This window comes from Eulemur rufifrons, chromosome 8 (genome assembly GCF_041146395.1).
Source record: "Eulemur rufifrons isolate Redbay chromosome 8, OSU_ERuf_1, whole genome shotgun sequence".
Classification (NCBI taxonomy): Eukaryota; Metazoa; Chordata; class Mammalia; order Primates; family Lemuridae; genus Eulemur; species Eulemur rufifrons.
The window spans coordinates 103,266,443-103,279,067 of NC_090990.1; the positions used below are offsets into that span (position 1 = coordinate 103,266,443).

At 43.7% G+C, this 12,625-nt stretch overlaps 2 protein-coding genes across 3 annotated transcripts; one reads left to right on the top strand and one right to left on the bottom strand.

The window, feature by feature from the left end:
- Positions 1–1,515: 1,515 nt before the first annotated feature.
- Positions 1,516–4,462, bottom strand: OAZ3 (ornithine decarboxylase antizyme 3; the record flags this gene model as incomplete). The annotated part of the gene is given in 6 exon segments (XM_069479237.1): positions 1,516–1,658; positions 2,365–2,450; positions 2,936–3,111; positions 3,875–3,949; positions 3,951–4,011; positions 4,302–4,462. Coding segments are annotated over 6 exon segments (702 nt in total), but the record flags the coding sequence as incomplete, so codon positions are not given.
- A 4,012-nt stretch (positions 4,463–8,474) lies between these two features.
- On the top strand, positions 8,475–12,385 carry MRPL9 (mitochondrial ribosomal protein L9). 2 transcript variants are annotated; one of them, XM_069478764.1, is made up of 7 exons: positions 8,480–8,766; positions 8,943–9,099; positions 9,589–9,713; positions 9,933–9,983; positions 11,020–11,121; positions 11,649–11,732; positions 11,843–12,385. In XM_069478764.1, exons 1-7 carry the CDS (start codon positions 8,614–8,616, stop codon positions 11,975–11,977), a joined length of 807 nt encoding a protein of 268 aa, XP_069334865.1. In that variant the 5' UTR covers positions 8,480–8,613; the 3' UTR covers positions 11,978–12,385. The 2 variants fall into 2 exon arrangements, with proteins under 2 accessions (XP_069334866.1, XP_069334865.1); XM_069478765.1 differs by lacking the exon at positions 11,020–11,121 and having other exon boundaries at positions 8,475–8,766; positions 11,843–12,368.
- Positions 12,386–12,625: the final 240 nt, after the last annotated feature.

A 12,625-nucleotide genomic window follows, 5' to 3' on the forward strand; every position in this document is an offset into this window, starting at 1 on the left:
TTTATTGAATCACAAGGTGTAAACAGGCTGTGGGAAAGTATCTTCTGAGCATAAATCTGGTAAAAACTTCAACCACCTCAGGTAAAGCAGCCTATCTATGAAACAAGCATTCAGCCCATGCTCACGTTCATATTCTTTCCCTGAAGTTACTTCAGATATAACCATTCACTAAGAACCAGCACCAATTTAGGCTGTGTGAATAAGACCCCACCTAAACTATTTGGAAGAAAAGGCCTGGATCAGGATTCTAGAAACCTGGATTCCAGAAATAGATCCCTACTGCAAACTTAATTAAGACTAGGTAGCCTATTTCCTTATAGCACCTTTCCATTTCTGACAGTATTGGGAGGCTAGGTGAGAACTTTGAAGGTACTTGAAAGTAAATATAAATGTATGGTAATGTGGGTGGTAGAAAAATGGCAAATGAAATGAACCAAGCAACATGAACTGGATAACTTAAAACCTGTATAAGGCAGCGTTATGTGACAATTTTTTAAAGTCTAGGGATTAGTGAGGTCTGTCTATATATTACATGGCAACTATATTTTTCCACAACCACAATTTTCAAAATTAATTTTCTCAGAAAAATCTCAGCACCAATTAGTAGAAAGCCCTACTGAAGGAGCAGCTCTGGTGAGCTGTTCGTGTAGTCTTGGAGGAATCCTTGAGGGGCTCCCCCCTTTTTTTTTTTTTGACATTTCACACGTCGGCTGCAGTGAACTCACTGAGGCATGCTCGGCCCTGGAATTGGGGCCACCATACAACAGGGTCATGAGGCCGTTTAGTCCCCATTTCCTTAGTTCCTCAGGGGATTTTTACTCTTAAGGATAGAGGTCACTTGAATATCACTCATAGGACTTCCTACTCTGAAAAATAAGTAGTGTCTCATTTCTCCCCATAACTTGTTACTGCATATAAAAGTCTATTCCTTTAATATGCCCTGTAAGTCTTGTCAGTTTACATCTCGTTCTGATGAGTTCCTTGTCATTCTAATGCAATCCAGTACTTTTTCTGCTGTCTATAATGCCATCTTCTATGCTACCTATTTCATCTGTTGATCTTCTCCATGAGCCAAAGCCGAGGAATCCATGTACTTTCTCTGGTTTTCTCCACATTTAAAGAGTTAGCACTTGTCTCCAGTTTGAACTGAAATGTATGGATGAAAACATCTAACATAGGCCTAGTCTTTCTGAACTCCCTTTCCCTTGACAAGTGCTCAGTAGAAGGTTAGAATAAGTTGGGAAATGATTTGGGGGCAGAGAGGAAGGCAAATCCTTGGGTCCCTTCCATCTCTGGTTCAAGTCCCTCTGATCTAAAATCACGGCAGTGAACTCAGCTCTGTAAGTTTCATGTTCCACTCCAGCCAACCCTACTATCCCCCCAAGAAAGAGTGAACACTTGATGATTGCACTACCCTTTATTCCTAGGATGGATGAAGTTGTCTTGAATCACATCCTGGGCCCCTGGTTCCCATGTGTCAAGCCTTCCAGCCCCTCAGAGTTGGAATAAGCATGTTCAGAGAGGTTCGCTGGGCAGGTGGCCAGGGTCCCTTTCAAGGGGGTACATCATAAAGATGGCATTGTCCCAGGGAGGAAGGGCAGGGTGATCTGGTCTGACCACCTCAAAGCCCATGTAGCTGAAGGCCCTCAGCAGGGCACCTGTGAAAGGATAGAACAAATGATTAGAATTCTGTTGAAACAATACATGTATTGCCCCAGAGATTTGATTTCTCCCACTAGAGAGTGGCCCTGGGAAGCAGTGTAGTGCAGGCATAAAGATGTGCTTTAGAGTCAAATGGACCTAGAACTCTTAGCTTATAATGTTCTATGAGTTAACTCTTCAGTTTTCTCATTTGTAAAATGGAAATCCATAGACCCTTCCTCATAGAATTTAAGATTAAATGGGATGTTTATGAAGTGTTTAACACAATGATAGTAAACTCTGAAAGAGTATCTATGAATGGTTATTGACTATCCTTTGTTTTATATTCAACAGAGTATATAAACTCCTTGAGGGAAGAGATTATAGCTTCTATAACATATGCTCCAGGCATCTGGTTAAATATATTCTTGTTTTGGCCTTGCCCAACCCTTTCACACTGTAGGTGCTCAGTACATTTGAGATCCTTTTTGTCCTGCTGACCACATCCCTTGAATGGATTCTGTATAATTTCACCAGTGCTCCTTCAGTCTGGCCTCTAATACCAACTGCAAGGAGCTTCCTGATAGTCTAGTTGTAACTTAATTCCCTTAATTTCCTTTTGTGATGGGAGGCAAGAAAAGGGGGAAGAGGGTCTCCTACAAAGGAAAAGGAACTGTCCAGCTTCCTCAGCACAAAGGACAAGGGAGGATAGTCAATCCCCACCTCTGTCATTCCGATCATTTTGGAAGTTCACAAACACGGAGTCGACGTTGGTCTTCTCCTCCACGTACTCCAGTGTTGCGGTCAAACTAGGGGCCAGAGACAAAAACACAGTTAATGAAATGTTCAGCCAACTCAATCTAGAAAGACACCCATTTGGAGCAGAAGAAATCTTTTTTGTCTTCCTGGACGCACCCAAGCCAGGAAATGAAAGTTGCTAAACTCGTTTTGGTAGATTTTTCTCTGAAGCCAAGGCATTGCACACTACTGGACTAAGGCATAAACCACAGAATGGGTCTAGGGCAAAGGAACTGCTCTATTGAGATGAACAACTAGAAAGTACTTCCTATCATTCAACTATTTCTGGATTCCCACTTCTGTGTTTGAGTCCAGAAACTTCCCATGAACTTGTTCCTTGAGCCCCAGTCCTGGCTCAGTTCATAGGCTTGTCTGTATGCCAGTTGAGTGGTTTGCGTGTATCCAGTTCCTGAATAAGCCCCACTTAACTGATTATGACATAAGGGTGAAATGCCCTACCTCTTCCCTCCCCACACTCCCATCCAGGCTCAGTCACCTGTCCCGGTTGCCTTGATCCAAGGCCCGATATGGAATATCCAAGAAGAGTCGGTGGTCACAGAGAAGGCCGTGCCAATGGGCAGAGGTCTGGGGGGTGAGGCGGAAGTGGAAGTCTAACTGTATTGGGTCTTGGTGGAGCAGGGGGTCAGTAGCCAGCACCGTCAGGCTTCCAGCCTGGAAAAGGAGTAAAAATGATTGTAATAGTCTCCTATGTGCTCATCTAGTTCTCAAATCAGATTTCAGGCAGATTTGTGTCTGTGGAAGCAAGCCAGGGTTAGTAGGGGGGCCCTGGGAGAACTGGAGCCAAGGTCTTAGAGATGCAACAATATCCCTTAGTCCTAGGAGCTAATAGCCTATCCCTATTATGGAGTTCTCCTTGATTCAAACAATCTGGACTCGAGTTGAGGCAGTATTCCTGCCTGCTGACCTCGCCACAGGAGTACAATAACCATTTAGAAACTTAAGATGTTTAGAGAGCTTATTGTTTAAACAAAGCTCTACTGTCCATTTCCTTTCTCACTAATAATACTCTTCCACTTTTTTCATCATAATGGTTTTCTTTTAATTCTTCCATTTCTCACTTAAAATGCACACGGCACAACCAGGCATGTTACTGCAGTATAATACAAGGGCACGTGCAAGAGTCCTGGATTCTAGACCCAGCCTAGCATCAAAACAGCTTTATGTCCCAAAAATCCTGTCTGCTGTACCTTTGTCCCCACTTCTTTTCCCATCCTGCTTTTCACTACCAGCTGTATGACCTGAATTTACCATCTCTGGGCCAGAATCCTTGTGTATAAAACAAGTAGCTTTTACACGTGAGCTCCAAGGTCCCATCTACCTCTAGCTTTCTGATTCATTTTCCTACTAGCTAATGTCCCTCTCTGCAAGGTAACATTTCAGCAAGCAAATGGCTGCCCTGTCACAGTCCACTTACCGAGTACAGTTCTTTAAGCTGGTTGTTGTTATCCTGTTCGGTGCTTCTGCCCACCTGGAGGCCGGCTGGGGACTCAGGAGCACTGGAGGCAGTAACGGGGCCGGAGGGTCAAGTCCTCCTGTTCCTTGTAACAGATGCTGGTTGGGAAAGAGACCCAAATTAGTTTATCTCAGAATCTGTGGTGGGGAGAGATTCATAACTTCCAGGTATACAGGACCGGGCTCTGGCGCTATCTGTATTTTCTGTGGACCAGCCTGTTTCCATGTTCCCAGGTCAGGCAGAAGAAAAAATTCTGCTAAAGTACCATGCCAGCCATCCACCCTATTTTGCTATTATCACTTCTTGCCACTTGGGAATTCCTTTCAAATTCTTTTCTTTTTCCTTACAGTGTATCCCAACAACTACAAACAGAGATGAAAACAAGTACCTTTTATAGCAACAAGGCAGCATCTTCTCCCGGAGGGTGATCCGGTATTTGTAACAGTAAAGGTAGTAGGCGTATGGTGACCAGATCGGGTAGAGGTAGTTCCGTGTTTTTCCCCTCTTGATATAAGAAAGGGAGTAGACAGAGGGGCGACACCTGTTACAAGGCAGTTTTTCAGTTCAGTGCCTCCCTGCGGCAAAGTGAGGTTCAGAGATGGGGAGCAGAGGTTTAGGCCAACTGGTGTCATTGTGACTCAGTGGGCACTATGACATGGACAAGGTGTCAGCCCTTATGTCACTTCAGGACTCTGCTGCTCCCCTCCCCCCTTAACCCAGGCTCATATTCAACTAGTATGCACTTCACAGCTAGATGAGTGGTTAAAATACAGTACTTGCCAGCAGGGTTGGTTTCTAAAGGAAAAAGAAAAAAAAAATACAGTGCTTTAAAACCTCTGTACTGGCTGGCAAACAGTCCTGCCTTAAGCACTTGTGCCTACTTGCTCTGCCTCTGGGGACACTTCCTCCAAAATCTAGCAACTAAAGAGTTGGTGTTTGACACTGCAGGAGGCTTCCAAGGCCCTGATCCAGTGTTGAGCTTTAGTTGGTTCCCCGTTTCTACCAGATCAATATTTTTATTATCGTCCCTACCCTTAATAACCCAGGGGTGCTACAGATGATTGAACTTTCTCTATTGCCTTGTAGGGTAGCAATTGCAAACTAAATGCCTTCAGGGTTTTTAGCTAGGGGGAGGGGGCAGTAGCAAAATGGAAAGCTTACACCCTGTCTACAGCCGACACAACTCAGCTCCATCCAGTTGGCAGCAGGCATGCAGACTTGGTGGTGCCAGATCGTATGATTTTTCAACAGAAACTGAAAAGACACAGTTTTGTGGTAAATTGCTCCAATTTTTAAAAAAAATACTGGCTACTAACTCAAAAAATAAAAACTGATGATAAAAAAAATCAATGTTGTGAGCAAAATTTCGTTCTGGGGCCACCAGTTTGATATCTCTGCATATTTGTTTATTCATTCTTTCAACAAACATTTATTGAGGGCCTACTGTGATAAGCCAGGCACTATTCTAGATGCTTGGGATACATCAATGAACAAAACAGGTCCCTGCCCCATGGGACTTACCTTCTAAAAGTGAGAGAACAAACCTAGAAAATAATAAGTAAATTATTTAGTATGTTAGAAGATAACTGCTATAGGACAAAAATAAAGGAGGATCAGGAGTGTGAAGGGGATAGGACAGGGTTGCAGTAATAAATAGGATGATCCAGTGGGCTTAACTGAAAAAGTGACATTTAATCAAAGACTAGAGGAGATGAGGTTGTTAACCAGATCAGCATCTGGGGATAAGGGCCTTTCCATGCAAAAGCAACTGCCAGCACAAAAGCCCCAAGGAGGAAATGTGCCTGGCGTTTTCATGAAACAGCAAGGCGGCCACTGGAGGTGAAGCAGTGTAAACTATAGGGCAAAAGTAACCTGGGCAGATTATATAGGGCCTTGTAGACCACTGTATGATATTTTTCTTTTTCTCTGAGTAAAGGGTGATGTCATTGCAAACCTCTGGGTGGAAGAATGACATGATCTGACTTATGCTTTTCTCTCTCTCTCTCTCTTTTTTTTTTTTTTTTTTTTGAGAGATTCATTGCAAAGACTGACTTATGATTTTAAAAAGGTCATTCTGGCTGCTATAAGTAAGCTGCAGAGAATTTATTACAGAGAATTAATTGGAGACTGTTGCAGTAACACAGGAGAAAGATAGTGTCTTATTCCAGGATAGAGCCATTAGAGGTGGTGGCAAGTGGTTGGATTCTGGAAATACAGATGCTCCTTGACTTATAGTGGAGTTATGTCCTAATAAACCCATTGTAAGTTGAAAGTATCCTAAGTCAAAAATGCATTTAATACATCTACTGAGCATCATAGCTTAGCCTAGCCTACCTTTAAATGTGCTGAGAAAATTTATGTTAGCCTACAGTTGAGCAAAATCATCTAATACAAAGCTTATTTTATAATAAAGTGTTGAATATTTCATGTAACTAATGTTCTACTCAATGTGTATTGCTTTCACACCATTGTAAAGTCAAAAAATTGTAAGTCAAACCATTGTAAGTGGGGGCAAATCTGTAGTTTAAAGGTAGAACCCACAGGATTTCCTGATGGAGTATGAGAAGAGTTAAGGTGAGTCCAGGAACTGAAAGAATGGAATTTCCACCAACTGGGATGGGAAAGGATGCAGGTGGGGCAGTTTGGGGGATGGGGTATATATATCAGTTTAGTTTCGGACATGTTAACTTTGAGATGTCCTTTATGTTATAAGGGGAAGATGATATTGAGGACTGAACTCTGATCTTTTCCTTTTCCTCCTTCCTAAGGAGGCCAGATGAGTCACACTCACAAATGGTAAAATCCCACTAAGCAGGTTTTTGTTAACCAAATATAGTGTGGTTTACTTCCCAATCTGATTCCGGTATAACATTAACATCACCTAAAAGGTAGAAAGCCCCCATCTTAACTCAAGTATCCCAGCAGATCCTTATCTTAACTTGAAAGATTCTCCTGTCTGGACCTCCCAGAATGCTTACTCCTTTATCTTAAATTAAGCATTTCCTTTCTGGTCTTTTAGATAAAGCCTAAATCTCTCAGCCAATTGTCAGCCAAAGAATCTTCAAACCCAACTTCCAGATGTCCCACCTTTTCGGGCCAAACCAATGTATGATTCCCACATATTGATTTATGACTTTACCTGTAACCCCTGTCTCCCTGAAATGTATACAACCAAACTGTAACCCAGCCACACCAAATCCACTTGTTCAAGGCCTCTTGGGCGTGGCTCCAGGTCATGATCCTCAAATTTGGCTCAGAATAAACTTCTTTCAAATATTTCAGAGTTTGGATTTTTCCGTCCACAATATATAAGCAGTTGAATATTCAAGTCTGGAGTTTGGGAGAAGTCTATTATGGAGATAGAAATTTGGAAGGTACTGGCATATAAACAGTAGTATAAGCCATGAGAGTAAGTGTATACTGAGAGGAGTAAAGGTCCAAAGACTGAGTCATGGGGGCACACTAAGAAGTGGAGAGAAACAAGAAATAAGCAAAGGAGACTGTGAAGACTGTGAAGTAGGAAGAAAACAAAACTGGTGTCCTGGAAGCCAAGTAATATAAGTGTATTTAGAAGGGACGACTGATCAGTCTGTGTAAGGGCCAAATATGATGATGCATAGAGCCTTTTTCCATAATCTCCGCTGCCAAATAGACCCTCTTTCCTCCCGTGTTTATGGTCTTCAGTACTGAGACCCTCCACGGGGGAACTGTCTGGGCCCTACCATCGTTTCTTTTTTCTGTGGCTATATCCCATATGACTTAAAATTCCTTAAATATTAGTTTAAATATCGCAGTGTAATGATTAAGGGTCAGACGCCTCCAGGAGTTGTCAGTTTTTTCCAAAGGATCCCATCCTTCTACCACTTTTAGGTAGATTTGAAATAAGGAAAAAAGAAAGCAACATTCTTTCTTCAGTATCCAGTTATCATAGAACATCAGAATTAAAAATTGCCTCAGACAGCAACTAGAGCTAAACCGAAGCCCCCACTTTATTTATTTATTTATTTTATTTTATTTTTGAGACAGTCTCACTGTGTTGCCCGGGCTAGAGTGCCGTGGCATCAGCCGAGCTCACAGCAACCTCAAACTCCTGGGCTCAAGCAATCCTCCTGCCTCAGCCTTCCGAGTAGCTGGGACTACAGGCATGTGCCACCATGCCTGGCTAATTTTTCTATATATATTTTTAGCTGTCCATATAATTTCTTTCTATTCTTAGTAGAGACAGGGTCTCGCTCTTGCTCAGGCTGGTCTCGAACTCTTGAACTCAAACAATCCGCCCACCTCGGCCTCCTAGAGTGCTAGGATTACAGGTGTGAGCCACTCCGCCGGGCCCGAAGCCCCCACTTTAAAGATAAAATCGAGAGAAAGATACTGCCTTTCCGGTGTCATCCACCTAATACTCATTCTATTATCCGTCAATAATTATGGGTGTCCCTCCCCCTGCCAAAAAAAAAAAAAAAAACATAGCGAGAGAGAAGTGAGGAAAATGCGGAATCATGGAGCATGGAGCATCTATCTCAACTGTCTTGTCTCCCGACAACGTTGGCGTTTCAGTGAAGCCGCAGTCCAACCCGTCCCCCCAGCTCAACCCAGACCAAAGCCGCGCCGGCTCAGGCACGCCGCGGGCAGCCCCCGTGGGGGCCTTTCCTGCCGCCGAACGCCGGGGGTCCTTCCTCAGAGCTCCCTCTGTGCTCGGAAATATGGCGGCGCCCACGGTCACGGCGCCAGGGAGAGCTCTCTTGCGGGCAGGCGCTGAGCTGCTGCTGCGAGGAAAAGTCCGGGAGCTGCTCCGGCCGCGACTTGAAGTGGGCATCCCCCACCTGGAGCGCGACTTCAGCCTCTCTCAAAACCGGGTGAGAGTTGGGTCTGGCTTATGGGGCTATTACGCCCGAGTACCGTTCCTGGGGGCGCGCTCAATCCAGACTGGTGTGGCCCGGTCTGTGGGGTGGCGGGGTTTCTTTGAGGTGCAGGCGGTAGGAGAGGGTGTTCTCTGCGGAGACTTGCTCACCCTTGCTTTCCTGGCGTCCAGGGCACGGTCATCGTGGAGCGCTGGTGGAAGGTGCCGCTGGCTGGGGAGGGCCGGAAGCCGCGTTTGCACCGGCGACACCGCGTCTATAAGCTGGTGGAGGACACGAAACATCGGCCCAAAGAAAACCTGGAGCTCATCCTCACGCAATCTGTGGAGGGTACGGCCCCAGCTGAGCTACTTCATCTCTCAGACTGGTCGTGTTCGGCATCAAATTTTTTCCTGCCCTTCTTCCTCAGCTGTTTGCCTTGCTTTTTCAACTTTGTGGAAATAATCAGTTCCATATGTAAAAAGAGAAAGCCTTGAAAAGTACTGTGATTGTGATATGGGTCTCTGGCATGAAAGATTAAAACATGAAGGCAGCAACATTAACAGTGTGTAGGGAGAGGGGCCTGACAGTTTGTGCCACAGATACTGAAATCTGACAGGACAACTCATCATTCTATACAGGGAAACTAAATTTCTACATCAAGTCTTAAGAAGACTAATTAACAATCTCTTAAGTGTTGTTTCTGGAGAATATAAATTAACATTTGTTTTAGGACGAACAAATACTGTGAGAAAACAAGAGGTGCTTCTCTCTTTGATCTTCTTTTCTTTAGGGACTCATAGAAGGGTTCTAATCCAATGTCTCTGTTCTCGTTGGTAGAAGTTGGAGTCCGGGGTGACCTGGTCTCAGTGAAGAAATCTGTGGGTCGTAATTGGCTCCTTCCTCAGGGACTGGCTGTATATGCATCCCCTGAAAACAAGAAGCTGTTTGAAGAGGAGAAATTGGTGAGCTTAAAGGAAGGACAGAGAGACTTGTAGGAATAAAACTTTAAGATTTTCTTTAGCAACTTTCTTCCCTTTGATACTTAATTTGAAAGTAAAGTACGAACTAGGAGAAGAGGAATACAGAAGCCCAGTCAATGCCCAGCATAGTAAGAGTTTGATACTACTTAAGATGAGCTCATTTTTCCTACACTTATTTTCATCTTTAACTTTCTATTCTAGCTGAGACAAGAAGGAAAATTAGAGAGGATCCAGACCAAGGCAGGTGAGGCGGTGAGTAGAAACATGGAAAGTCTTTAATTTTTGGTTCCTTACAGGAGTTACTGATCTCTTCCTGAGTGTCTCCCTGATTTCCTTGAAGTTTTCTGATTGCAGACACAAGGATGGGAGAAAGGGCAAGTGTTGTGGCTGCCCTATATAACTGGTATGGAGACTTCTTGGGAGATCCTGATGTGTTGCATGAAGTACTCTAGTATATCGAGGGAAGCTCCAATCTGGGCATCAGGACCCATAGGAAAGTTTGAGATGAGGGCTGTGCCTTCAAGAGTGTTTACAGGCAAGTTGGAGAGAACATATATACATGAGAAAGTGATCAGTAAGCTCAAGGCAGTAAATTATAAGAGTGCCATGGCATAATGGGTTTTGGGGTGGTTGGGCAGGGCTTTTTTCCACATGGAATTAAATTAGGCTTTATGGAAATAGGTTTTGGTTAGGCCAGGAGGATGGGAAAAGTGTTCTTAAGGGAGAAAAGATATAAGTAGTAATTTAAAGCATGTTTTAACATAGAAAGTGCACCAGTCTAGCTAAAGCAGAGGATTATGTAGTATTAATATAATATTAGGAAACATGGCTGGAAAGGGGATTGGAGCAGGATTTGCAACACTTCTTGAATTCTCGGCTAATGAATTTATACTTCATTCTGTACACAGGGAAGAACCGTTAGTGGGTTATGGGTGGGATTGAAGGGCCAGAAGTATTGGGCTAAAACAGTCTATTGAAAGTCATTCCATTCTGAGATATACTAGTGACCCCCACTGATGATCCTAACTTTGACATACCCTGTTTCTCCTTGCTTAGGAAACAGCAAGGTATAAGTAACATCTCCCTACAAAATATTGCTGAAATATCTTTTGACAACATTAGCCTTGAGACAATAAAAATATTCTATTTTTCCCATTGATCTTCTCACCTGTCTTGGCTGTGAGGCAGAAATTATGCCCTTTTCCTGAACAGACCTTGTGACATGCTAACATGTTTCCTCTCCTTTGATTCCAACTCTAACCCAGTCCCTACTTAAAATTCCTTTCAGACAGTGAAATTTCTGAGAAGCTGTCACCTCGAGGTGGGAATGAAGAACAATGTCAAATGGGAGCTGAACCCTGAAATAGTTGCCCGCCACTTCTTCAAGAATGTGAGTGTTCCCAAAGGCCACCATATCCCTGGGATTGGAAGCTCCCTCTGGGAATTAGACCCAAGATTGATCCCTTCCTTAGGAAAGGATGTGATCCTACAGCTGGGAGTTAAGGGAAGTGTTCTGGGTTGGTATTCCAGGGGGATGGGAGGGAAATGGCTAAGGACTAGTGATGGTCACATAGAATTTAAAGACTGATAGGAAAAGATGATGGTTTCCATTTATTTCCTGTCTAGCTAGGGAAAGCCTAGGGATTTGTGACTTGCTGAGAATTGTTACTTTTGTAGCTGAAGTGATTTTAGTCTCAAGCCCTGTTTGTCTTTGTGAATCTACCTCCCTTTCTGAGAACTTAGGATTGAGTTTCTCTACTATCATCTGTGAAGGTCTGTGCCCTCCCATGAGATCAGCCAGAGTAGACTCTCCAGTTTTAGTCATCCCTATTTAGGAAATTCTAGAACTCTCTTTATGAGGTTACCTACAGTGGCAGTCATGAAAACAGAGTGCATTTTGGCTGTGATTTTTTGCAGCTCGGTGTTGTGGTTGCCCCCCATACATTAAAGTTACCAGAAGGGCCCATCACACGGTGGGGCGAATACTGGTGTGAGGTGACTGTGAGTATTTCTCCTTTCTCCTTTTCTTGACTCGGTGAAAAGCTGGGATTGGGTAGTGTTAGCTCTTTTCTGCCTGACTGATCTGAGGATCCCTGTTGTCTTGTGTGCAGGTAAATGGGCTTGACACTGTGAGAGTACCTATGTCTGTGGTGAACTTTGAGAGGCCCAAGACCAAAAGATACAAGAGGTGGTTAGCCAAGCAAGCTGCCAAGGGCATGGCCCCCACCAGCTCCGAGACGAGCTGAGCCTACTCTCCCTCCAAGGCAACAAAGCAGAATCAGAGGAGCAGTGGAATAAAAACGGGCAGCACCCTGACCAGCTCTCACCAAATACGGAATTTGAGAGAACATGTGGGACATCAGACTGAACTGCATATGCACGTTGAATTCTCCATTTTTGCCATCTTCATCTTTAATTTTCATCACATCCAGCCTTATTGGGGCAGTCCTGCTCAAGAAGTACCAGGCTGTGGATTTGATCAGCTGGACATTAGTGGACTGAAACAGTGCAGATCCTATTTAGCCACTTCCTCCATTGGAGCTCATAGGAACAAACAGAAGAGATATCCATTGTCTTTAGTACTTGGCTTATTCTCATCATCCAAACTGAACATTTGTATCTCAAGGAGAAATAAAAAGGTTGCGTTCTTTTTAGGTAATGTTTACTGGGTTTAAGTAGACTGGGGACAAGACATCCAAGTGGGATGTCCTCTCGAACAACTGAAGTTTGCTGCTTAAAAGGAGGGGAGAAGAGAATACATTAGCAGGCTACCCCCCTGAGATTGCTCTGAGCAAGCTGAGTATGTCTTTGCTTTTTAAAATTTACTCTCATTAGATACATTGATAAAGTCATCAATCAGTGTGAGTAAGCACAATGGGTTCTACTTCTGTAAG

What these genes read in the sequence shown, in the direction of transcription:
- MRPL9 (XM_069478764.1), top strand. Translation starts at nt 8,614, where the DNA reads ATGGCGGCGCCCACGGTCACGGCGCCAGGGAGAGCTCTCTTGCGGGCA. An exon ending in CCTCACGCAATCTGTGGAGG is followed by an intron (nt 9,100 to 9,588) that starts GTACGGCCCCAG and finishes TCTCGTTGGTAG; the next exon opens with AAGTTGGAGTCCGGGGTGAC. An exon ending in AATACTGGTGTGAGGTGACT is followed by an intron (nt 11,733 to 11,842) that starts GTGAGTATTTCT and finishes TCTTGTGTGCAG; the next exon opens with GTAAATGGGCTTGACACTGT.